The sequence below is a fragment of the Myotis myotis genome, unplaced genomic scaffold (genome assembly GCF_014108235.1).
Source record: "Myotis myotis isolate mMyoMyo1 unplaced genomic scaffold, mMyoMyo1.p scaffold_m19_p_3, whole genome shotgun sequence".
NCBI classification, from domain to species: Eukaryota; Metazoa; Chordata; class Mammalia; order Chiroptera; family Vespertilionidae; genus Myotis; species Myotis myotis.
This window is the reverse complement of record NW_023416335.1, coordinates 7877043-7901052: the sequence shown is the minus strand read 5'-3', so window position 1 is coordinate 7901052 and position 24010 is coordinate 7877043. Positions and strand designations below refer to the sequence as shown.

Genomic DNA, 24010 nt, shown 5'->3' with positions numbered 1-24010 from the left:
TCTAGGAAGGATCACAGCCTCGCTGACCCCTGATTTTGTCCTTGCGAGGCTCCGAGAGGGCCAGCCGAGCCACTCCCTGCCTGGACTTCTGGACTAACTAACTGTGTGATAATGAATGAGTGTTGTTAAGCCTCTAAATTAATTTAATTGAGGTAATTTGTTATGACAGCAGTAGGACGCTAACGTGGTTTCTGGTGAGAAATCAGCTGTTGGATGGATTAATTGTTCCCCAGAATGCATAATACACCTTGTTTTTCTTTGAAGACATTTTATCTTGGGCTTTCAGCTGCGGAGGATGTGGAGCTACCGGAACTTTCAGTCCCTGCCGGTGGGAATGCAAAACGGTGCAGCCAGTTTGGAAGACAGGCTGGCGATTTCTTACCAAACTAAACAAACTTACATGTTCTCCAGCAATCACTCTTCTTGTTATTTACTCAAAGGAGTTGAAAACGTATGTCCACACAACAACCTGCACATGGATGTTTATAGACGCTTTATTCATAGTTGCCCGAAGCGGAAAGCAACAGAGATGTCCTTCAGTAGGTGAATGGAAAAACCGTGGTACATCCAGACAATAGAATATTTATTCAGTGCTAAAGAGAAATGAGCTAGCAAGCCACGAGAAGACATGGAGGAACCTTAAATTCCTGTTAGGCAGTGAAAGAAGCCAATCTGGGGAGGTTACCTACTGTATGATTCTAACCACAGACACTGGAAAAGGCAAAACTAAGGAGACAGGAAAAAGATCAGTAATTGCCAGAAACTGAGGGGAGGGAGGGATACATCAGCAGAGCAGAGGATTTTGAGGGCAGCGAAAATACTCATAATGATGGACACACAATTGTCCAAACCCACAGAATGTACAATATCAGGAGTGAACCCTAATGCCTTTGGGTGATAGTGCTGTGTCAACACAGGCTAATCGATTCTCAGAAAGGTACCCTTTGGGTGTGGAATGTAGATAGTGTGTGGGGGGGGACTGTGCATGTGGGTGGACAGGGGGCATATGGGACATCTCTGTACATCCCTTCAGTTTGGCTGTGAACTCAGCATGGCTCTAAAATAAAATGTATTCACTGAAAGCCCTATTATTTAACTCGGTTAATGCAGCCATGAATTCCTTCCTCGGTGCTCCCATTCCTGGCAGACACTCCATTTCACCTCTGCATCTCACCCCCGCATCCTCAGCGCACGCTGCCACCTGCGTGGTGAGGACCATGTTTTGAGCCAAGCGGGTAAACTATTTCCCGAACAAGTACGTTAATGAATGACAGGGCACTGATTCTAATCTAGGACTTGGCCGTGATGGCATGGATCTAGGAAAATGTGAGAGGGGAAGCCCTAGTCAGACAGGGGAAACGGTGGATTTATTTAATTCCTTGCTAAGTACCGGTCCGGTCCGGCGGCTTGACTGGAAAGTTGCAGGCTTGTCTGTTCCATCGCAGACGCTTCTGGAATGACTCCAAAGGCCTGGGGGCCCGTTAAGTTATTACTGAGGTTGTAGATTCCATGGTACTTTCATGGCGTTATTTTGAAGAGCTATGGGGTGAATATGCGTCCGACAGGGTGGGTGTCTGCAGGAAGAGCTCGGCAGGTTTGGAGACTAAACGGGTTTCGGGTCGGTTTCTGCTCCGAAGAAATCCTGGAGACCTGCCTCGTGTGGCTGTGGAAGCAAGGTCGTGGCCACCTTAAAGCGACTCAGTCCGTGGCATTTGAAAGCGACATGAAAAGTTTATAGCTGCCCCGAGTCAGGGTTCCCAGCGGAGTCGCTGTCATTTCCAGCGGCAGCACCCTTCACTCTCGCGCTGATGGCCTGGGAAGCCCGCAGAGGCTGTGCCCACGTTGAGGACAAGCACTTGGGATTTGAAGGGCAGCGTTCACATCTCACCACAGAAATAGCTGTTGGGGAAAATGACGGATGGCAAAAAAATAAAACTACTAAAAAATTTATATCCAACATAAGAAATTATGGATGGCCTTTTTCGGGATGTGGGGTGCAAGTGCAGAGAGCTGGGGAGTGATTTCTGGTTGACGAATGCCTGCCCCAGGACGGGCCTCGATGTCTGCACCTCTTACCATCTCCCGGCTGGACGGCCGATCCTCCCTGGTGCCCAGTTTCCAGGGAGGGACGCTGGGGCATATGGGGGCTCACAGATGCTCCTCAGTCCGAGGGAGGCTTCGCGCCCACGCGGTCTGCTGCAATGTCACAGAGAGGAAACACCAAGGACCCCAGCGACCCTGGAGTCGCTGCCCGCTTAGAGCGCAGGCGGCTGCACCCGGGCCGCCCGCGCGGGGGCGCTGTGGGCACGCAGTGCGGGCTGCGCGCAGGGAGCCCCCAGTCCCGGGAGCCCCCGAGGCGCGCGGCGGGGGGCCCGGGCCGGGGCTGCAGGTGCGGAGCGCGGCCGCCGGGAGGCGTGGGGCGGGCAGGGCGGCCGCGAAGGAGCCCCAGGGATGGAGAGTGGCTGCGGGCGGGCGGGCGGGGAGGAGCCACACAGGTGGATCGCGCGCGCGGTGGCCACTTGCAGGGAACGCGGGGCGGGGGTCGCCTGCCCGGGCCGCGCGATGGCCGGGCGTCCCGGTGGCGCGCCGGGCGGCACCATGAAGGGCAACAGCAGCGCGCTGCTCAACGCCTCCCAGCAGGGGCCCGGCGGCGGCGGCGGGGCGGCGGGGCCGCGCCCCTCGTGGCTGGCCTCCACGCTGGCCTTCATCCTCATCTTCACCATCGTGGTGGACATCCTGGGCAACCTCCTGGTCATCCTGTCCGTGTATCGGAACAAGAAGCTGAGGAACGCAGGTAGGGGCTCCCGGGGCCGGGCAGGCTGGACGGGCAGCCCCCAGCTTCCCCCCGACGGCAGCCTCTCACCTCTCTGGCCACCTGCCCAGCACACAGCACCCTCAGCTGGCAGCTGGCTTTTCCTAAGGAAAGTTAAATTCTTTTTTCTTAAAAACTGGGGACTTGGAGTCATTTTTTTTCTATTAGAGACTGAAGCCTGTTTGGTTTACTTCCCTTTAACCTGCCTGTCAAGTATGTTGTGTGTGTGTGTGTGTGTGTGTGTGTGTGTGTGTGTGTGTGTGTGTTTCTCCCCTAAAACAATAAGAAGTCTTCAGCCCCTGCGGGGGTAGCAATCCTGGGCAGAGTCAGGTTCTCTTTATTTTATTTTATTTTTTTATTTTTTAAATATATTTTATTGATTTTTTACAGAGAGGAAGGGAGAGAGATAGAGAGTTAGAAACATCGATGAGAGAGAAACATCGATCAGCTGCCTCCTGCACATCCCCCACTGGGGAAGTGCCCACAACCCAGGTACTTGCCCTTGACCGGAATCAAACCCAGGACCTTTCAGTCCGCAGGCCGACACTCTATCCACTGAGCCAAACCGGTTTCAGCAGGTTCTCTTTATTTTAGAGAAAACCCCACTGTGTAGTTTTCAATTTCTGAGGTCTATGAAATCAAGAGACACTCCTTAAAGGTTACAGGAAGTCCCTCAAAAAGCCCTTTCAAATGCCACCAACCAGCTACCGATTGCTTGGTTTTCCATAGACTTTAATGTTCCCAACTTTGTTAAAATAGGAGGAAAATACGTTGGCAAAATGATAGTGCAATTATTTTAGTTTCGTTGTCAGAAGTAGTTTTCAGTTTTTAGCATGCAATTGCAAACAAACAAACAAACAAACAACCACAACAAAAGCTCCTAACCAAGCTTGGCGTGATTCCTCCAAGTTTAATACTTTTACACTTTAAAAGCAGGAATTGTTGTGATAGACAGTGTATGGACCTGTAATATACTACGAAGGCTAATTCTGTGCTTGAGTTACACTTGCTTTTCCCTCCAGCCAAGGGGTTGAAATTGGCTTCTCCCGGGTGGGAGCCTGAGGACGCACCAGCCTGAGGACCCTGGGTGGTCAGACCTCTGCTGGATGATGAGATGCAAACCTTGAGGAGGAGCGGATGGGGAGGGAAGGAACCTCGCACTTACATGTTCGTCAAACAGGAATGTTTTTGTTCTAACCAGGTAGTTGATCAATGCTGTAAATTTGTTTAACTCCTTTCTGGGAGGGACCCCCCTCCCATTTTGCCTACGTTGCTTGAGACAATACATAATTTAAGAATCCTATATAATAAAAGGCTAATAATCAAATTGTTCCCTCCACCTGGAGGGAGTTTGACCAGGGGGAGGGACTGGCTGGCCATCCACCCTTGGCCCCTCCCCCTGGCTGGCCCCACCCGTGATCACCCACCACTTGATTTGGGGAAGAGCCCGCCCACCAATCCCCACAGCCCCTCCCCCTGGGCTGGCCCTGCCCCTGATCGGCCCCCCCACCCCAATTGGGGGCAGGGCTGGCCAACCTCCCGTGTCCCCTCCTCCCTCCCCCACTGGCCCAGCCCAATTGGCCTGATAGAGGCAGGCCGGCCAGACCTCACCCATGCACGAATTAGTGCACCGGGCCTCTAGTGTATCTGATAAGGGGCTAATATCCAAAATATATAAAGAACTCATACAACTCAATAGCAAAACAAAACAAACAAAAAAACACCAACACCCCCACCCCCCAATAAAAACACAAACAAACAAAACCACAATCTAATTTAAAAATGGGCAGAGGGTCTGAATAGACATTTTCCCAAAGAAGTCATAAAGATGGCCAACAGGTGCATGAAAAAATTCTCAACATCATTAATCATCAGGGAAATGCAAGTCAAAACCACAATAAAACATCCCCTAACACCTGTTAGGAATGGCTATTATCAAAAAGACACAAAATGAGAAGTGTTGGCGAGGATGTGGAGAAGAGGGTACACTGTGCCCTGTTGGTAGGAAGATAGATTGGTTTAGCTCATATGGAAAACAGTGTGGAAGTTCCTTAGGAGACTAAAAATAGAACGACCCCACCACTCAGCAAGTCCACTTCTGGATATTTATCCGAAGGAAATGAAAACACTAACCTGAAAAGATAGCTACACCCCCATGTTTATTACATTTTTAGAATAGCTGAGACACAAAAACAAGCTAAGTGTTCATTGATGGAGGAACAGGTAAAGATATTGTGGGATATATACATTGGAATGTCACTCAGGCATTAAAAAGGATGAAATCTTGTCATTTGGGGCAACATGGGTAGACCTCAAGGACATTATGCTAAGAGAAAGGCGATCTCTATTATCACCATATATGATCTCTATTATATATGTGGAATCTATAAATAGATACAAGCTCATTGATACAGAGAATAGATTCATGGTTGCCAGAGGTGGGGGTTGGGTGGGGAGATTGGGGGATGGGTGAATTGGTTGTTTGTTTTAGTTTAAATAAATTGATTTAAAGGAGAAGATGAAAGGGTATGAGAACACCAGTACTGTGAGGGTGGTATGAGAATGATCTCTCACCCCAGGAGCAGAGCGGTGGGAGAGCCTGCTTTCTCTCCAAGGCGAGGTCCTGCCGGTCTCCTCTGCCCCTGTAGCTCTGGGTCCTGGGAGAGCTCCCTCTGATTATATATTAATCTGCTTGTCGCTCTCCTTGTTGCTTTATTGATTGTTTTGATTCCTTGGATTAGGGATCCATAAGAGGACTTTGTCTTTGACCTGTCCAGTGCATTCCTTTGTTGAGAGAGAGAGAGAGAGAGAGAGAGAGAGAGAGAGAGAGAGAGAGAGAGAGAGAGAGAAAGGAAGGAAGGAAGGAAGGAAGGAAGGAAGGAAGGAAGGAAGGAAGGAAGGAAGGAAAGAAGGAAGGAAGGAAGGAAGGAGGGAGGGAAGCCATGCTAACGGAATCTTCAGGACAGCCTGTGGTGGGTGCCACTGTCACCTATAAGAGAAGGAACAGGACACAGATTGTGGGGCCTGGGTTTGATTCACAGAACGTGGCTCCCAAGCTCCCTCTATTTTGTTGTATCAACAATTGCAGCATTTGGGGAGTTTGCATCCTATAGATCCTTTCATTTAAAAAGAAATTCACATTCCTGGAACAATTTTCCTTCTAGTTTATGGGAAAGAACTATTAAAAAGTGCTGCTTCCCCACTGCTTTGTATTTTATTTGTTTGCTAAGCATTTTTTTAAAATCCTCGCCCGAGGACATATTCATTGATTTTTAGAGAGAAAGGAAGGAAGAGAGAGAGACAGAGAAACATTGACCAGTCGCCTCCCAGTCAACCCCGACTGGGGATTGAACTGAAAGCCTCGGTGTGTGCCCCGACCAGGAACTGAACCCACAACCTTTTGGTGTACAGCACGGGGTTCCAACCAATTGTGCCACCCAACCAGGGCTGCTAGGCAATTACTTTTATCCTCACCCGAGGACATGTTTATTGATTTGAGAGAAAAAGAGAATGAGAGAGAGGGAGAGAGAGAGAGAGAGAAACATCAATGTGAGAGAAAAACATTAGTTGGTCGCCTCCTGTACATGCCCTGACTGAGGATTGTGTGTGTCCCGGCCTGGAATAGAACCAAAACCTTTTGGTGTAGGAGCTGATGGATGCTCCAATTGAGTGAGCTGCCGGCCAGAGCTGCTGGCACTTTTTTGATAGGGCAGTTTATACAACACTGCAGCCCTGTAGCTAGTGGAAGACCCACAGGGAGCCTTAGCCTGTGAAGCGTTGGACCTTTGCGACTTTTACAATTGGGATTTTGTATTAAGGTGCTCCACTGTTGCAATTCAAAGCACTGGAGGCTTGGATGGATGGTAGTTTTAAACGGTGACAGAGATAGACAGGATTCAATACTATCATTCAGTCCCTCCATTTCTATCAAATTTATCTTATTAAGGATGAAACGATGGAAAAGAGAATGGAAGAAATGAGGTAAGAATATAAGAATGTGGCTCTAGGGGTTTGGCTAGTGGATAGAGCGTCAACCAGTGGACTGAAGGGTCCCGGGTTAGATTCAGGTCAAGGGCACATGCCTGAGTTGTGGGCTCGATCCCCAGTAGGAAGGCATGCAAGAGGCAGCCGATCAATGATTCTCTCTCATCATTGATGTTTCTCTCTCTCTCTCTCTCTCTCTCTCCTTCTCCCTGAAATCAATAAAAATATGTTAAAAAAGAAAGAAAGAATGTGAAGGCTTCTTAAGCTTTGAACTAGGATTTCCTTTTGGGAATCTGGTATAATCGCTGATTATGTATGCCCCTGTCCTTCCCTTAAACTTTAAGGCTTAAAGGAACCCATTGACATTTGATTTTCCAGGGAAGAAATTTAAAATATTTAACAGGTGCATGTATGTCAGGGACACTGGTTAGAACAGATACAGGCTCCACACAACCACCAGAGCCTTCGGTGCTGGCAGAAGTCTGCTCTGCTCCTGTCCGAAATTTGAACCTCGCATGGATACTAGCCTATTTGTAACTTCTGAGTAATTTCCATAGAATAATGGGAGGATTCCTGCCCTGGAACACTTGGTGTAATGTCCTTGCTATCCACCCTGGCACCTGAGAAAGCCTCACTTTCTACTTTTGTCAAGTACAGCAGGAGCTAACTAATCTTTTCGCCTCCCACAATTGTTGCAGTTACCTAGTGATGCAGGGGTTGCAGATGGGAAAGGACGCTTTGATAGTTTGCACGTGGAAATTGATGCTTGGAGATTGATTCTTTGACCAGGATAAAGCAGGTACACCTAACAAGGGTGGCTTCCATTGTTTAAAGTCATTGAACTGTAGACATGATTTGCGCACTTTTCTATATTACGTCCTACTTTAGTACTTTTACTAAAAACAAAGCAGGAGTACGATGATAACTTACCTATTCAAAATTCAATTACCTGGCAACCAAACTTACTAGTATCTAGAATATGGCCAATAAATGGAAATAAGTAAAAAATAGCGGACTCTCATCCACTTGATTTGTTCTGCCTTAGAGTTCCATGAAACGGCGCGGCTAGTTCCCCATAGATTGTCGTCAATTAGGAGGAAGATTGGTGCATTTTAAAGAAAAACAGCTCATGTGCCAAACAGCATAGATTGAAATAGACTCATTAAAACAGGTCTGGAAAACTGAACAAGCACAACCTTTTGTGGGCACATCATGAAGAAGAAAAGAAAAGCAGAGAAGAGAAGAGAAGAGAAGAGAAGAGAAGAGAAGAGAAGAGAAGAGAAGAGAAGAGAAGAGAAGAGAAGAGAAGAGAACAATAACAACAAAAAACACCTGCTCACCATTAACTGTTCCTGAAAAAGGGACAGTAGTGCAATAATGTGTTTATTACATATGACCGTCAGCCATTAACACACGGACAGTGTGTTCTGCCTCAGGAGACAGGGGCATCCTATTTTAGAAAGTTATCTTTTTAAGCGGTTTATTATTTTTTTTTTTTAATTTGGTGCACAGTGGGCTAAACTGTCAATATTGAAAAAAAAAAAAAGTTCCCCAGAATGACTGTAAGACAGTACCCTGGACACTGAGTTATGCTGTTCTTGCACTGGTTTCTTTCAGGTCTACACTAAATGTTATCTATAGCCCTCCTGTGTTAGCACTCAGAGAGGCTCTCATAGACTTTGGGGCTCAGAGATCTGAGTTTACGCTTTTTTTAAAAAAAAAGTTTTTAAGATGCTTACAGGTCTTAGGCATGCCTCCTTGAAAATATCACTTTTAAAGTGAAGCATAATGTACATACAGTAAAAGTGCACAAAACAGAAGTGTGCAGCTGGATGAAATTTTATGTATGGATGTACTTATGTAACCATCACTTCTGAGAAATGATTTGAAACAAGGCCGTTGATAGATGGCAGTATTATTACCCACAACGTGAGCTAGAACTTAGGCCGAATCTAAGTACTGAAAACCACCAACCTGGACTTTTCCTCTGTGACCGTCCACACGCAGATTGTTGCCTGTGTTAAACTGGACTCTTGCTTGTGTTCATTGCCAAGGCCATGACAGCTGAGGCTCACTGACTTCTCCATTACCCCTGGCCACACCCACCATCAGCTCATCAATGCTCCAGCCTGGGTCCCGTTGCATGTGTTCATAGCTACCTTGCTTGAGCCCTTGGCCATTCCGTTTACTGTACCCTGGCTTTTGTTTCCTCTTTCCCCTCCTTAATTTTCCCCTCTCTTCCCTTGCCTTCTCTTGTCTTCTCCTCCCTTGTCTGTTTCTTGCTCCTTGGCCTCTAATATTCTTTACCATAATTATATTCAGTCTCTTAGTAGAGGTCACACTTGTATTTCTGTTTCCTGATTGTGACTGTTGTGTCTTTTGTACATCAACAAAAAAGTCTTATAAGATATGTATATATATATATATATATATATATATATATATATATATTGATTTCAGAGAGGAAGGGAGAGGGAGAGAGAGATAGAAACATCAATGATGAGAGAGAATCATTAATCAGCTGCCTCTTGCATGCCCCACACTGGGGATGAAGGCCACAACCTGGGCATATTTCCTGACTGGGAATCAAACTGTGACCTCCTGGTTCATAGGTTGACACTCAACCACTGAGCAACATCGGCTAGGCAAGACTTACAAGTACTTTAATGACGTTATAAGCATGTTATACTCTAGAAGTTCACTTATGGATTTCTTAAAAGAATATTTGATATTTTTTTTTGTTTTGTTTTGTTTTTTTTACAATTTATAAATATTTTATTAAATATTATTTTTATTTTTTTTAATTAAATCTTTATTGTTCAGATTATTACATTTGTTCCTCTTTTTTTTCCCTCCATAACTCCCCTCCTCCCAGTTCCCGCCCCACCCTCCGCCCTCACTCCCCACCCACTGTCCTCATCCATAGGTGCACGATTTTTGTCCAGTCTCTTCCCGCATCTCCCACACCCCTTTCCCCCCCAGGAATAGTCAGTCCATTCCCTTTCTATGTCCCTGATTCTATTATAATCACCAGTTCATTCTGTTCATCAGATTATTTATTCACTTGATTCTTAGATTCACTTGTTGATAGATGCATATTTGTTGTTCATAATTTGTATCTTTACCTTTTTCTTCCTCTTCCTCTTCTTAAAGGATACCTTTCAGCATTTCATATAATCCTGGTTTGTTGGTGATGAACTCCTTTAGCTTTTCCTTATCTGTGAAGCTCTTTATCTGACCTTCAATTCTGAATGATAGCTTTGCTGGATAAAGTAATCTTGGTTGTAGGTTCTTGGTATTCATCACTTTGAATATTTCTTGCCACTCCCTTCTGGCCTGCAAAGTTTCTGTTGAGAAATCAGCTGACAGTCGTATGGGTATTCCCTTGTAGGTAACTGAGTTTCTTTCTCTTGCTGTTTTTAAGATTCTCTCTTTATCTTTTGCTCTTGGCATTTTAATGATGATGTGTCTTGGTGTGGTCCTCTTTGGATTCCTTTTGTTTGGGGTTCTCCGCGCTTCTTGGACCTGTAAGTCCATTTCTTTCACCAGGTGGGGGAAGTTTTCTGTCATTATTTCTTCAAATAGGTTTTCAATATCTTGCTCTCTCTCATCTTCTGGCACCCCTATAATTCTGATGTTGGTACGCTTGAAGCTGTCCCAGAGGCTCCTTACACTATCCTCACATTTTTGGATTCTTTTTTCATTTTGCTTTTCCAGTTGGGTGTTTTTTGCTTCCTCGCATTTCAAATCATTGACTTGATTCTTGCGCTCCTCTGGTCTGCTGTCGGGAGTCTGTATAATATTCGTTATTTCAGTCCGTGTATGCTTAATTTCTAGTTGGTTCCCCAATATAAGATCGAGGGTCTCATTAGTTTTCTTATAGATCTCATTAAGTTTATTGGCGGCTTCTAAACAGTTCTTGAGAGACCTTAAAAGCGTGGTTCTGAACTCTATATCTTCCATTGACAATTTTGTCCTGTTTCTTTGTCTCCGCATTTTGTTATGCTTCCTTGGTGCACCCCCTAGTGGTCTTTGTTCGCAGTCTTATAGTTAAATCTTGATTGTTGTAGCTAATTCCAGGGAGGGTTTGACCTCCAGGCCAAGTGGCTATGAGAATCAGCTGTGTCAGCAGTGAGAGAACTTCTGTCCTCTAGGGAGGTGCTAATCTGGCGTTTGCCTGAGGCTATCCGGCAAATGCCTGTGTGCAGGGCTTGGGCAGGGCGGGTCGCACGGGATCAACAGGGTGGGCCAGTGAGAGCAGTTATGGCGGCTCTCAGTCCTGTCCCCAGGGGCTCTGCCTCTCTGACTCCCAGCACCCGCTGCAAAGCTCGGAGAGAAAGCTGCACTCGCTCTGACCGAAGCCAGACAGCCCCGCTTCTCCCGTTTGAGTCTGGGTCCCTAAAGACTCGCCCGTATCTGGAGCTCAGAGTCTTCGACTCCCTCCCGATTGAAAACGCCAACCGCGCCCTCCGCCGCCAGCCTGCTCCGCGCACTCTGCACCTCAGAATTTGACTTCAGCACTGCGCCTCCTCTGAGTGTCCGTATGCGTTTCTCTTTCCTCCTAGTTGTAGGACTTCCACTCAGCCAGCGTTCCTGTGGTTCTGGGTGATGTCCCTTCCGTTTTTTGGTTTCACTTTTGAAGTAGTTGTTCAAAGCAGCAAACTCCGGCGTTAACCTATGCCGCCATCTTGGTTCTCCTCTGATATTTTGTTTTTTAAGCTAGCCCACAAAATCATTCAAACCAGGACTATGGCTGAAATCATGCTCAGGATTGCTGGGTCACTGAGACTTGTGAGCCCCTGATAGCAACCTGCCTCACCCTGAGTTCTGATTCCTGAGCCTCTTGGGACCCTGGGAGAATGGGAAAGAGTGGTGTAGAAGGGACCAGGGGAAGCTACACTTGTAACTCAGAGATGCCAGGAGATTGCTCAGGGGCAAGACATGATGCTGAGGGGGAGGGAGGGCATGGGAGAAATTTTGCATCAGAGATGAGGTGGAAATAAGTAGAAAGAAGTATATGCGGCTGCTCATCAGTTGAGTGCTCCTGTGTTGGGGACAAACATAGCAGATCCTGTAGGCAAGTGTGGAAGGAGCCTGTGCACAGAATAAACCCAGAATCTGGGCTCCCGAGCTCTTTTACTGAGTGGCTAATGGTTGCAGATGAGTTGTCATCTCTCTGGATTGTCTTCACATCAGCAAAATGATAGGGCGGGACCAAGTCTAATATCCTTCGATTTCCATGATTGTAACCTCACTCTGCATTTAGAGATTATAATGCTATGAAATTGACTAGCAATAAGGAGAATTGTGGACATAATGGCATATCCTATATAATAAAAGGCTAATATGCAAATTGACCAAATGGTGAAACAACTGGTTGCTATGATGTGCACCAACCACCAGAGGGAAGACGCTCGACACAGGACCTGCCCCCTGGTGGTCAGTGCACTCTCACAGGGGGAGCACTGCTCAGCCAGAAGCTGGGCTCATGACTGGCGAGCACAGGGGCGGTGGCGGGAGCCTCTCCCACCTCCGCAGCAGTGCCAAGGATATCCAACCGGCAGTTGGATGTCCCCTGAGGCTCCCGGACTGCGAGAGGGTGCAAGCCAGGCTGAGAGACCACCCTCCCCCTAGTGCATGAACTTCATGCACTGGGCCTCTAGTGTGTATATAATGATAATAAGCATCATAGATCTAGGAGAGTGGGTCCCTATGAAAGTGAACCTCATGTGCCCTCAACTATCTAGTTCACTTGTAACATATCTGGTAGAGACATATATCTCATAATGACATCTGGTTTCCCTGTTTTACTTCCCAAGGAATGTTTGCAAGTTTTAGAAATGTCCTATATAGTTTTCCTTCTTGACATGGAATGCAGCATAAGTCAAGCCTTTTTTTGGTGGACTCTTTCTGGTTGAGAAATGATGGATCACTTCTCTGGGACACAGGCAGCTTCACATGAGTTTTGGTTGGATGAGCTGGAGATGCGTATGATGAGTTGACTAACGGTGTATGAGTGTGAGCAATCCTTCTGAGTGGGCTGACTTTCATGTCTCTGAGTGGAACACGGAGAGAGATAGGTTCTCCCAGGTCTGTAGTGAACCTTCAGAATGTCATCATTCAGGAAGAGCAGCCTAAATAGGCAGCCAACCTTGCCATTCAGTCTGCAACAATACCCACCTAAGATCAGCAGGGTTCACAGGGGTGAGCCCCTCACACTCACTTAGGTGTTCAGAGGCAGATGCAATAATCTAAATGTTTCTAAAATAATCAGACTGTCTCTCCTGTAATATCAACTGGGGATGTCTATATCAAAGTCATCGATGTGTCTGGTCACATGGTATACTGGTGATTTAAAAACCAGTGCTCTGTGGGACCATTATAGACAAAAACATAAAATAAAGTAAAATATCCATATGTGAACCAGTTGCCCAAGTCCCACAAGAGAAATGAAGCCAATGCATTTGGACAATAATTTTGAGTCATTTTAACCTTTGAGTAATTTTCTTTTTTTAAATAAAGATTTATTTTGCATCTTATATCCTCTTCTCTTTGTCAATGATGCTTTTCTGTGATGTATTTTATATCCATGGATATCAGATATAAGATAAGTGGAATTGTAACAGAGTACTAAGATCTGGGATATAGGCAATTGGAACTAATATGCAGTATTCCTTAATAATCTGTTCTGGTGTCTTAATTATAATTCGAGATCATTTGTGATAAAACTTAAGCCCCCTTTTATTGTTCTAGTGCATAATTAATTTTGCAAAAATTGCTGGCCATCTTTTAGTGGACATTTTCATTTAAAATATGAATATATTGCAGGATCCATATCAAAGCAATACCAATTATTAAAGAAATTTAGTTTTTTAATCTTACAATTTTATTTTTTAAATTTATTCATTAATTTGTGTTTGAAACATTTTTCAAACTTGAGAAAATTAAAGTAGGAGACTGGTAAATTTCACTTTGTCTCACACTTATCACAGACAGCTGATTTATTTCTATTTCTGTGGATGAAGTAGAAAAATAACTTTTTTTAAAATTTAGAATGTCTAGTGCTTTGTACTTTTCCACAAAAAGCAATTTACAGCTTTTAAAGCACTTTCCCACATTCTGTTTTATTTGTCCTTATAACATCCTCCTGGGGTAGATAAGAAAACTGAAACTCAAAATTCACAGACAAGTGTTCAGTATTTCTTATCTCTGAACACAAGCCAGTGTAGTACAGTGGAAGTAGCAGGGAAATTGAAATTAGAAGACCCAACCTGAGTCTTATATCTGCAATACCTTTATTTGGAGTATGTTTAGGGTCCAGTTACTCAATCTCTCTGAGCCTCAGTTTCTCTATCTGTCCAATGGGTGTACTTATCTCACATGGATGCTAGGAAGATAAACTTAGATTCTTCCCACCCATCCATCCATGCATCCATCTATCTGCCTATCACTTTGAAATTATAAAATACTATGCAAATAATGGTATTATTCAGTTATTATTTGTAAGCATTCTATGATTAGTCCTTATTAGGTTGTTTTTATTTTCTAAATGCTCATTTCTTTTTGAATGTACCTTTTTGAAGTAAGTGGACAATATGAATGGCAAGAAGTAAAATCAGTCAGAAAATGAAGATTTAGTATCTAACTTTCTTCTGTGACATTATGCAAATTCTCTGATGTTTCTGTTTTCCCTTTTGTAATAAACATGATTTCCCCACAGCAAGTAGGGCTGCAATTCTAATTATCAAATTCTGAGAGACTGATTATTTCAATATCCAAGCTATTCTGTAATTTAACATGAATCAGTTCTGGTTAGACACTTATGTAACTTACAAAGTGATCCTCCTGATAATTCTAGAACCCAACTGGCACCATAAATAGTTATTACAATATTACTGACTACATTCCCTGTGCTGTATTTTACATTCTGTGACTGTTTTGTAACTACCGATTTGTACTTCTTAGTCCCTTTACCTTTCTCAACCAGCCCCCAAACCCCTCCCATCTGGTAACCCTCAGTTTGTTCTCTATATCAATGAATCTGTTTTTGTTTTGTTTGTTCATTCACTTTGTTCTTTAGATTTCACATATAAGTGAAATCATATGTTATCTGTCTTTCTCTGCCTGACTTATTTCACTTAGCATAATACCTTCTAGGTCCATCCACGTTGTCACAAAGAGCAAGTATTCATTCTTTTCTATGACCGAGTAATATTCCATTGTATATATGTACCACGTCTTTTTTTGTCCAATGTCTAACCACAATATTGTAACCCGGAAACTGATATAAAATAATATTGAATGTCAACTGTAATAGAAAAAATTATAAATTTCCAGTTATTAAAATAGCTGCAGTGATGTAAGGTATAGCAGAGGGGATATAGTTAATAACATTGTAATAACCATGTGTGGTATCAGTGGGTACTAGACTTAATAAGGTCATCACTTCATAAATATATAATGTCTAACCACTTTGTTGTACACCTGAAACTAATATTGTATATCAACTGTAATTGAAAAATAAATTTTAAAAAAGGAACAAAAATAAATCAGCTCATAAAATTCCTAAAGAGAACAAAAATAAATCAGCTCTGGAAGTTACAGTAACTTTCTCAGACAAGGATTTTACCATTCAAAAAGTTATCACCAAACTGGTATGTACAGACTTGGAAAATGGTTTCAAGCTAATGAAGTCAGTGTTTAATATAATCTCCACTTTGATAGTAGCTTGCTAACCCTGTTGATGTTTCCCTCCAGTAGCTTTCCATGATATTTGAAATTATTATTTCAAGGCTATTTTTTTTTTAACTTTTTAAGACATTTTATTGACCTCCTCACACCCCTTGCATGCTTAGCAATTGTTTAAAGTTTTATGCCTTTCCCCCCCTGGCCTGTGTAGTACATTATTATGGAACCCTAAATTTTTCCAAATTTGCTAAAATAATTGCCAGACTCCCCTGGAAACCTTAGGACAGTGGTTTTAGACTCCTAGATAAATGGTTGGATTTGGATCTGATTTTTGGCTTCCCCAGCTATTCATCTTCTGAGAAAGTAGCACTTTCCAGCATTAAATTAATCATAGATAAGATAGAGCTTATGTTCGCTAGCTTTCAGAATCATTTTTCTCTTGGAAAATTTGAAAGTTAACCAAAGACAAAATAGTTCTAAAGTAAACCTCCTGCTTTTGTTTTCTACTAATATTCGATGGTTCTGTGTTTTTGTTGTTGTTGTTTTAAATACCTGCTTTGAAAAATATCTGCCTTAGAGGTCCTTTTAAATATCCATGGAGTATCTGGAGCTTATTCTGCTCATTCTTTATTAGCACCTTTTGAAATTAATAGAATACTTGTGGTGAATAGTAAGATCTTTACAAGGTGCCTGAGTTTCTCCCTATATTTCCTAAGTATTTTTAAGTTGCCTCACTAACAGCAATGCCCTATCTTATACTAGTATAAGAGAAATACACACACTCTCAAGATTTTCTAGGGTACCAAAGAGGCAATTAGTGGAGTGTTTTCAGAAAGATTTTGTGTATGCTCAGAACTCTACATGGTATCATCAATATAGTATTATATACTCCCTTTCTAATGACGGTTCCTAATCAGCATCCTAACATTTTCATCTTTCAAAAAGGTTGGCGAGTCAAGTTGACCTGAAACCTGAGGACTCTATGTGATATCTTTTTTTGTCTTTTTCTTTTTTTAATATATCTTATTGATTTTTTACAGAGAGGTAGGGAGAGGGATAGAGAGTTAGAAACATCAATGGAGAGACACATCGATCAGCTGCCTTCTGCACACCTCCTACTGGGCATGTGCCCGCAACCAAGGTACATGCCCCTGACCAGAATCGAACCTGGGACCCTTCAGTTCACAGGCTAATGCTCTATCCACTGAGCCAAACCGGTAGGGGCTCTATGTGCTATCTTAAGAAATTTTAGTGAAATTTAATAATGTTGCAGATGAGAAATAAACTTCTGGACTTTCTAATCAAGGTGTTCTAAGCTAAATTTTTCTGCAGAGCTATTTACTTTGGGTAATCATATCAAAGAATTTGGTCTTTTTAAAAAAAAAAGAATAAGAAAGAGGAAAAAAATCTACTTGGTGCTAAATATTATTCAGGCTGTTGAGAGTAAATTTGAGTTGTTGAACTTATGGCTTAAAAATGATGCTTGCTTGCTTTGCTTTTGAGCACTTTTGGTGCTTGAATTGAATATTCATTTAGATAAATATTTATTGCATATCTACAGTATAAGACAGAACATAAATGGTCAGAAAATTCTGGTTTGTTTGTCAAAATGCAAGACATTGTGTTAAGCTTGTATAAAACATGGCTCCTGTTTTCAAAGAAATTACTTTGAAAACAGGACCCATGGTACTTCTAAAATTTTTGTCTTTTAATTTTCCAATAAAACTGAAACATGGAGTACAAAGATATGACTACAAACATGTTTGTATAACAGAATTTTCTCAAAAGAAATTTGAAAGTTGGTTGGTGAATGATGGTAGCTGGAGCTCAAAGTACGTGGTGATGAGAATTTTTAAAAAATGTTACCTCAGGATGAAAGAAAAATAGGTAATAGATGGGAAAGTGAAAGCTACAGCACACATAAGGCAGAATTAATGAGAGAACTTCAAAGAAATTAGTCTAGAATAGAGACAAAGCATAGCTACTTGAGGATAATACATTGACCCGTTCGTTCTCTTTGGAAGAAAGTAATACAGTCTGAGAAATACTTCTTTAGAAAACCTCATCATAGAACTGAAGGTCTCTCTTGGGCTGCCTAGAAACCCAACCTGAGAGCAGGGCTGGAGGCGCAGTACTCATGCTTCATTGAGGGAGGGCTCTGAGGAAGAACCTGAAGGAAGTGAAGAGAAAAGGCGAAGGCATAGGAAAGTCAAGCAAGGATGGACTCTCTTGTGAAGCCTAGACTTGGCCTGGCCCATGAGGCGGAGGCTTCTGGGCAGAAATCGAACCACACAGTTGTCACCATTTGAGGCAAGGGGGCTGGCCTTTTCTACTCTACTGTCAGTGATCATCCTTATCTGTGCAACTCAGGGCAAATCTCTGGGCAAAGGTGCACCTCAGCCAAATGCAAGCACCAAACACTCATCCAAATTCTAGAGATAAATGCACTATGCTGACGAAGGCGACCTGGGAAGGGCATTAGCAGCAGCTACTAAAAGGTGTATAAAACAGAGAGAATGTACAGAAGCAGACTAGAGGCCAGGCTCGTCGTAGTAAAGGGCTCCCATCGCCAGCATTTTGAAGAGCACACAGAAGAAAACGAATATCCTTGGGTTAAATCATTGAACAGTTTTTTATTATTACTTACTACCTAATTAAAAACAAGGCAAATATTGTTGATGGAAACCTTAAAGGCCCAAACTTGGCACAATATTATGTTGGGAGACAAATTTCTCTGTGATCACATAGCAGCAAAGTGATGCACAAGTAGTCTTTCAAACGGAAGTCAGCATGAGACCTGCAGAGCGTGGGATTCTTTTTTAAAGCAATAAAGTAACTGATAAAAGATGAGCATCTGGCCGGAACCGGTTTGGCTCAGTGGATAGAGCATCGGCCTGCAGACTGAAAGGTCCCAGGTTCGATTCCGGTCAAGGGCATGTACCTGGGTTGCGGGCACATCCCCAGTAGGAGATGTGCAGGAGGCAGCTGATCGATGTTTCTCTCTAATCGATGTTTCTAACTCTCTATCTCTCTCCCTTTCTCTCTGTAAAAAATCAATAAAATATATTAAAAAAAAAGAAAAGATGAGCATCTGGCCAAGGATAGGAAATTCTTGCACTCTCACCTAGCTAAGATGTCACTAATTAATGTGGAGATGCCACAGTGCCTAGTCCCTGATTGAGCCTTCTGAGCATTAAGAAAAAATGTAACTTCTGCTTCACTTCCACCTTCCAAATCCTATGCAACATTCCTTTTTGGACCATGTTAACACACCAGGAAGAAAATTCTGGGAAGGGTAGTTCCAGCTTAGCTAAATTGAAACAATACAAACCCACCACAGTCCACCCCTTGGCAACTTGGCATGCATATATCTATCTCCATTAACCATACTCAACTTCCAGATAAAGGAAACATCATAACTATGCTTCTCCCCAACATATGCAACTGTCCTTGAAAACTAAAAAACACGCTAACCCTCACCCCAAAAGACAACACTGTCTCTTTATTCATCTTTGCATGATTTTCATTATTCTTCTAGTGGAATCCCTGTCCCCATTAGATATCCTGTAACAGAAATACTGAGAGGTGAGGTTAACTGCTAATACATATTAGATGGCAGGGGGAATAGAAGAGGGAAAAAGACAAACAAAATAACCTCCCCACACAACACACACCCACACACTCCACACATACAAAGCAGATGTGATAAAGCTTCCACCTGAGCTACCTGATCATCACATCTGCATAGAGGCTATGGCTTAATTCTTTTCTCCGAACACTTGTAAATGAGATTAGTTCAGAGAAAATTAAACTAATGATTTAATTAATATAATTACTTGAAGAGAAAAGAAGCATAATTACTACAAAGTAAATGGAACAGAGGATTAAAGCCATGAAAGCAATCTATGACATCATTTGTGATTTTATGCATAAGCTCTTTCAAAAATAAATCTGGTTTAAGCCAGTTTGTCATCATGACCATCTAGGTAAAAATGTACTATTTTGATGATTATTTGTTTTGTAGCTGAATTTCATATATTAGTTTTTTTAAAATTGAACTTATTGGGGTGACATTGATTAATAAAATTATATAGGTTTCAGGTGTACAATTCTATAATGCATCATCTGTATACTGTATTGTATGTTCACTACCCCAATCCAAATCTCCTTCCATCACCATTTCCCCCCATACCCTCTTCTACTGCCCCACACCCTCACATATTATACTTATTTTTAAACTATTAAATATGTTGAGTTAAACATTTATTAAAATATGCCCACTTTGTAATTTAAATATTTCATTGGAATTTGAAATCAATCTGTAGAAAAACAAAATTTGCTTTTATTGCTTTAATTTGGCTTAGTATAACCACTTTTGAAAGAAGTTATTTTTATGACAATTTATCCAAAATTCCTAATTAAGTTGCAAAACCTTGCCTTTTTTGGGGGGGGCGGAAATCAAATAATATAGAAACTTCAAGTACAAAAGCTATTTTATTTCAGATGTTGGGAGATGACAATTTAATTTACTTCATCAAGCATTTGAGCAAAAGTCTCATCTGACTACTATTCAGGATAAAAATATGAGGAAGACAGTCTCAGAAGACTATACTATGAAAACATAGGAAAGCTACCTTTACAAATTAATAGAATAAAAGGCAAAACATATAGTCCCTCTCCTAGCATGTTTCTCCCCACCTGTCTAGCTAACTTTCTTCCTGATGCCTCTTCACTCTCTGTATGTACTCATGTACTTCTTTATTTCTATTTTAATTTTGTTTGTTTTTCTAAGATCAAGGACCATATGATCTCTTGTCTGTTCATTCCTGTTTCCCCAGCACCCATCATATGCACTTAATAAGTTTCTATTGAATGGAATTTATTATAATTTAACTAGTGGCCCGGTGCACGAAATTCGTGCACATTAAAAGGGAATTAATTAGAGGAAATATTTTAATATTGCTATTTTCCCTTTCTCTACAATAGAAGTGTCAGAGATGAAAGAAAATTAGTAAAATGTATATGAAAATCTTCCTCCTGTCAGAGTGTGGGGCGTGCCACGGGACCCAGAGTCAAGTCCCCACCCACCTGTGTGTGCCTCGAAATCATGCGAGACCCAGACCCATCTGGTCCCATCCCCATCAAGCCCTGCCAGGTGGGGGGTACAGCCTCAGGTCTCTTGTCAAGCCCCACCAGGTGGGGGGTGTGGCCTGAGATCCCCCCAGCCTGGCGCTGGGGTGGGGGCACAGCCTGAGGTCCCCCAGCCAGGTGCTGGGGTGGGGGGCATGGCCTCAGGTCCCCTGGCCCAGGGCGTAGGGCGTGGTCTGAGGTCCTCCAGCCTGGCAGTGGGGCAAAGGTCCCCTGTCAAGCCCCGCTGGGCAGGGGGCACAGCGTGAGGCCCCCCGGCCCAGGCTGGGGTGGGGGGCACACCTTGAGGTCTCCTGTCAAGCCCTGCTGGGTGGGGGTCATGGCCTGAGGTCAACCGTCAAGCCTTGCCAGGTGGGGGGTGTGGTCTGGGGTCCCCTGTGAAGCCCCACCAGGCAGGAGGCATGGCCTGAGGTTCCCCAGGCCAGGCACCAGGGTGAGGAGCATGGCCTGAGATCCCCAGCCGGGCCCCGAGGTGGGGGGCCCAGCCTGAGATACCCCATCAAGCCCTGCTGGGGAGGGGGGGCGGGGCCTCAGGTCCCCCACCCTGGCCCGGCTTCACGCAGCCTCAGGTCCCTGCTGATTGCTCATTAAGGCTTGTTATGGGAACTTGGCCTCCACTGTGGGTGCAGCCATCTTTTGTCACGGAAACCCCACCTCCACTGTGGGCACTGCCATCTTTTGTGATGGTGTGATGGTCAATTTGCATATTTCCTCTTTATTAGATAGGGTATAAATTAAAATGATATAAATTAAAGGATCTAGGAACCTTCAAAAGAGGAAGTGCTGCCATGTGGTTGGGCAAATAAATAAAATCTGGGGTGATTTTTATTTAAGGTAGATTTGAGAAAATGGGTAGCATTTTAAAAGTTAAGGAAAGGCCATTCAGAGCACAAGGAATAGCGACAAAGGCCAATGAGCTATAAACTAAAGGATGTACTTGCCAAACATCTCATACAATTTGGCCAGAGTTATTTTTTATAGTTTCAAATGTGTTGCATTATTATATTCATATAGAAATTTACCACTTAATCTGAATATTTAGGGTTAATTTTTGTACCTTAAGTTCTTTATACACCCAAAAATATTTCTACCTTTTCCCATGGAGTGAGGTGAGAGAGCTGTAGAATCCCAGTATCAACTTACTGAGCACTTAGCATGTGACAGGTACTGCTCAGCACTGAACATCAATGGCTTCATTCATCCCCCCTCATCATCCTCCCTTCTGAGGGAGATACTATCATTATTCCCATCTTAGAGAAGAGGACACTGAATTTGGTGAGATAATGTCCCCGGCCCCAATGAGACAACTACGAAGGGCTGAAGCCCATTCTCCCCCAGACAGCTGAGGATGAAATCCCCTTTTCTCTTAAATATTACTCGATGGACACGAATCCATTGCTCTCCAGGAACAGGAATTAGAGGCTCATTGGCGAACCACTGAGAGGGGTAGAAGGCCTGGAACTGAAGGAAGCCATGGCTAGCTGGGGAACTAACATGACATGAAGTTTCTCAGGTAATGTGGACAATGTGATAGGAGTATACCGAACTCAAGACTGTAAAGCACTTGAGAAAACAAACACTTTGCAAGACAACAGTTTTGAAGATAGAATATGCCTTGCTCTGGGGCTGTAAGAAATTGTGAACCATGGAATTAACCCAATAAGGGCAGCAAATGGGCTCACTTCCTGGTAAAAGTAGCCTCCATCATTCATAAACCATAGGTGCCGCGATGTCAAGTCATCCAAATTGCAAAACAGCTCAGTTTTCATTATATTTTTTATTGATTTCAGAGATGGAGGAAGAGAGAGAGAGAGAGAGAGAGAGAGAGAGAGAGAGAGAGAGAGAGAGAGAGAGAAACATCCATGATGAGAGAGAATCACTGATCGCCTGCCTCCTGCAAGCCCCACACTGGAGCGGGACACAAGCCCCATGTGTCCTGACCTGGGATGAAACCTGACCTCCCAGTTCACATAGGTCTCCGCTCAACCACTGAGCCATGCGGGCTGGGCCCAGCTCCGTGTTTAAATAACCGCGAAAGAAAACGAATGCGAGCCACGAACTATTGGTGTTAAGCTGCATCTTCCAAATCCTTCTCTCGCAGGGAACATCTTTGTGGTGAGCCTGGCGGTCGCCGACCTGGTGGTGGCCGTGTACCCGTACCCCTTGGTGCTGACGTCCATCCTGCACGACGGCTGGAACCTCGGCTACCTGCACTGCCAAGTCAGCGGCTTCCTCATGGGCTTGAGCGTCATCGGCTCCATCTTCAACATCACGGGCATCGCCATCAACCGCTACTGCTACATCTGCCACAGCCTCCGGTACGACCGGCTGTACAGCAACAAGAACTCGCTCTGCTGCGTGCTGCTGATCTGGGTCCTGACGCTCGCGGCCATCGCGCCCAACCTGCGCATCGGGACCCTGCAGTACGACCCGCGCATCTACTCCTGCACCTTCGCGCAGTCCGTCAGCTCCGCCTACACCATCGCCGTGGTGGTCTTCCACTTCCTGGTCCCCATGGTCATCGTCGTCTTCTGCTACCTGAGAATCTGGATCCTGGTCCTGCAGGTCCGACGGAGGGTGAAGCCTGACCACAAACCCAAACTGAAGCCGCAGGACTTCAGGAACTTCGTCACCATGTTCGTGGTCTTCGTGCTGTTTGCCATTTGCTGGGCTCCCCTGAACCTCATCGGCCTCGCCGTGGCCTCAGACCCCGCCGGCATGGTTCCCAGGATCCCAGAGTGGCTGTTCGTGGCCAGTTACTACATGGCGTATTTCAACAGCTGCCTCAACGCCATCATCTACGGGCTGCTGAACCAGAACTTCAGGAAGGAGTACAGGAGGATCATCGTCTCCCTGTGTACAGCCAGGATGTTCTTTGTGGAGAGCACCAACGATGGGGCAGGCAGGGTGAAATGCAAACCCTCGCCGTTAAGGACCAACAATCACCTCATAAAGGTGGACTCCGTTTGAAAAACAAAGCGTTGCTGGCAAGACGTGAATCCTGCTCACGGTCTTACTAAAGGTCATGTTTGCTTCCCTCTTGACAGATGTCTAGGAAAACTGGTTGAAAAAAAAAACCCAACCCGTGCTCTTAAGAGGTTGTCTCTGTACTCCCTGAGCGAAGGTGTTATCAGCCTTTTGAACAAGTCTCCAGTGCTTACAGAGCGGTATGTTAATTGAAGACGATGGTTCAAGGACAGAAGGGCGGACTTTTAAATAAAAATGCTGATGGTATGCAAATGGAATAGTGTGAAAACTTTTTGAAATTGCAAATGAATGCCATAAATGTCGTAATTGCTTTTTTCCCTCCACTTTTTAAAGATTTTTAGTAGGAAAACAAGTGGTGTGTTTTATTTATAAGAGAAAATGGAACAAAAT

The 24010-nt window shown here is 43.8% G+C and overlaps 1 protein-coding gene across 1 annotated transcript; it reads left to right on the top strand.

Annotated features, from left to right (window-relative positions):
- Nucleotides 1-2533: 2533 nt before the first annotated feature.
- Nucleotides 2534-23650, top strand: MTNR1A (melatonin receptor 1A). Its single transcript, XM_036301894.1, has 2 exons — nt 2534-2794; nt 22734-23650. Exons 1-2 carry the CDS (start codon nt 2563-2565, stop codon nt 23600-23602), a joined length of 1101 nt encoding a protein of 366 aa, XP_036157787.1. The 5' UTR covers nt 2534-2562; the 3' UTR covers nt 23603-23650.
- The last annotated feature ends 360 nt before the right edge of the window (nt 23651-24010 follow it).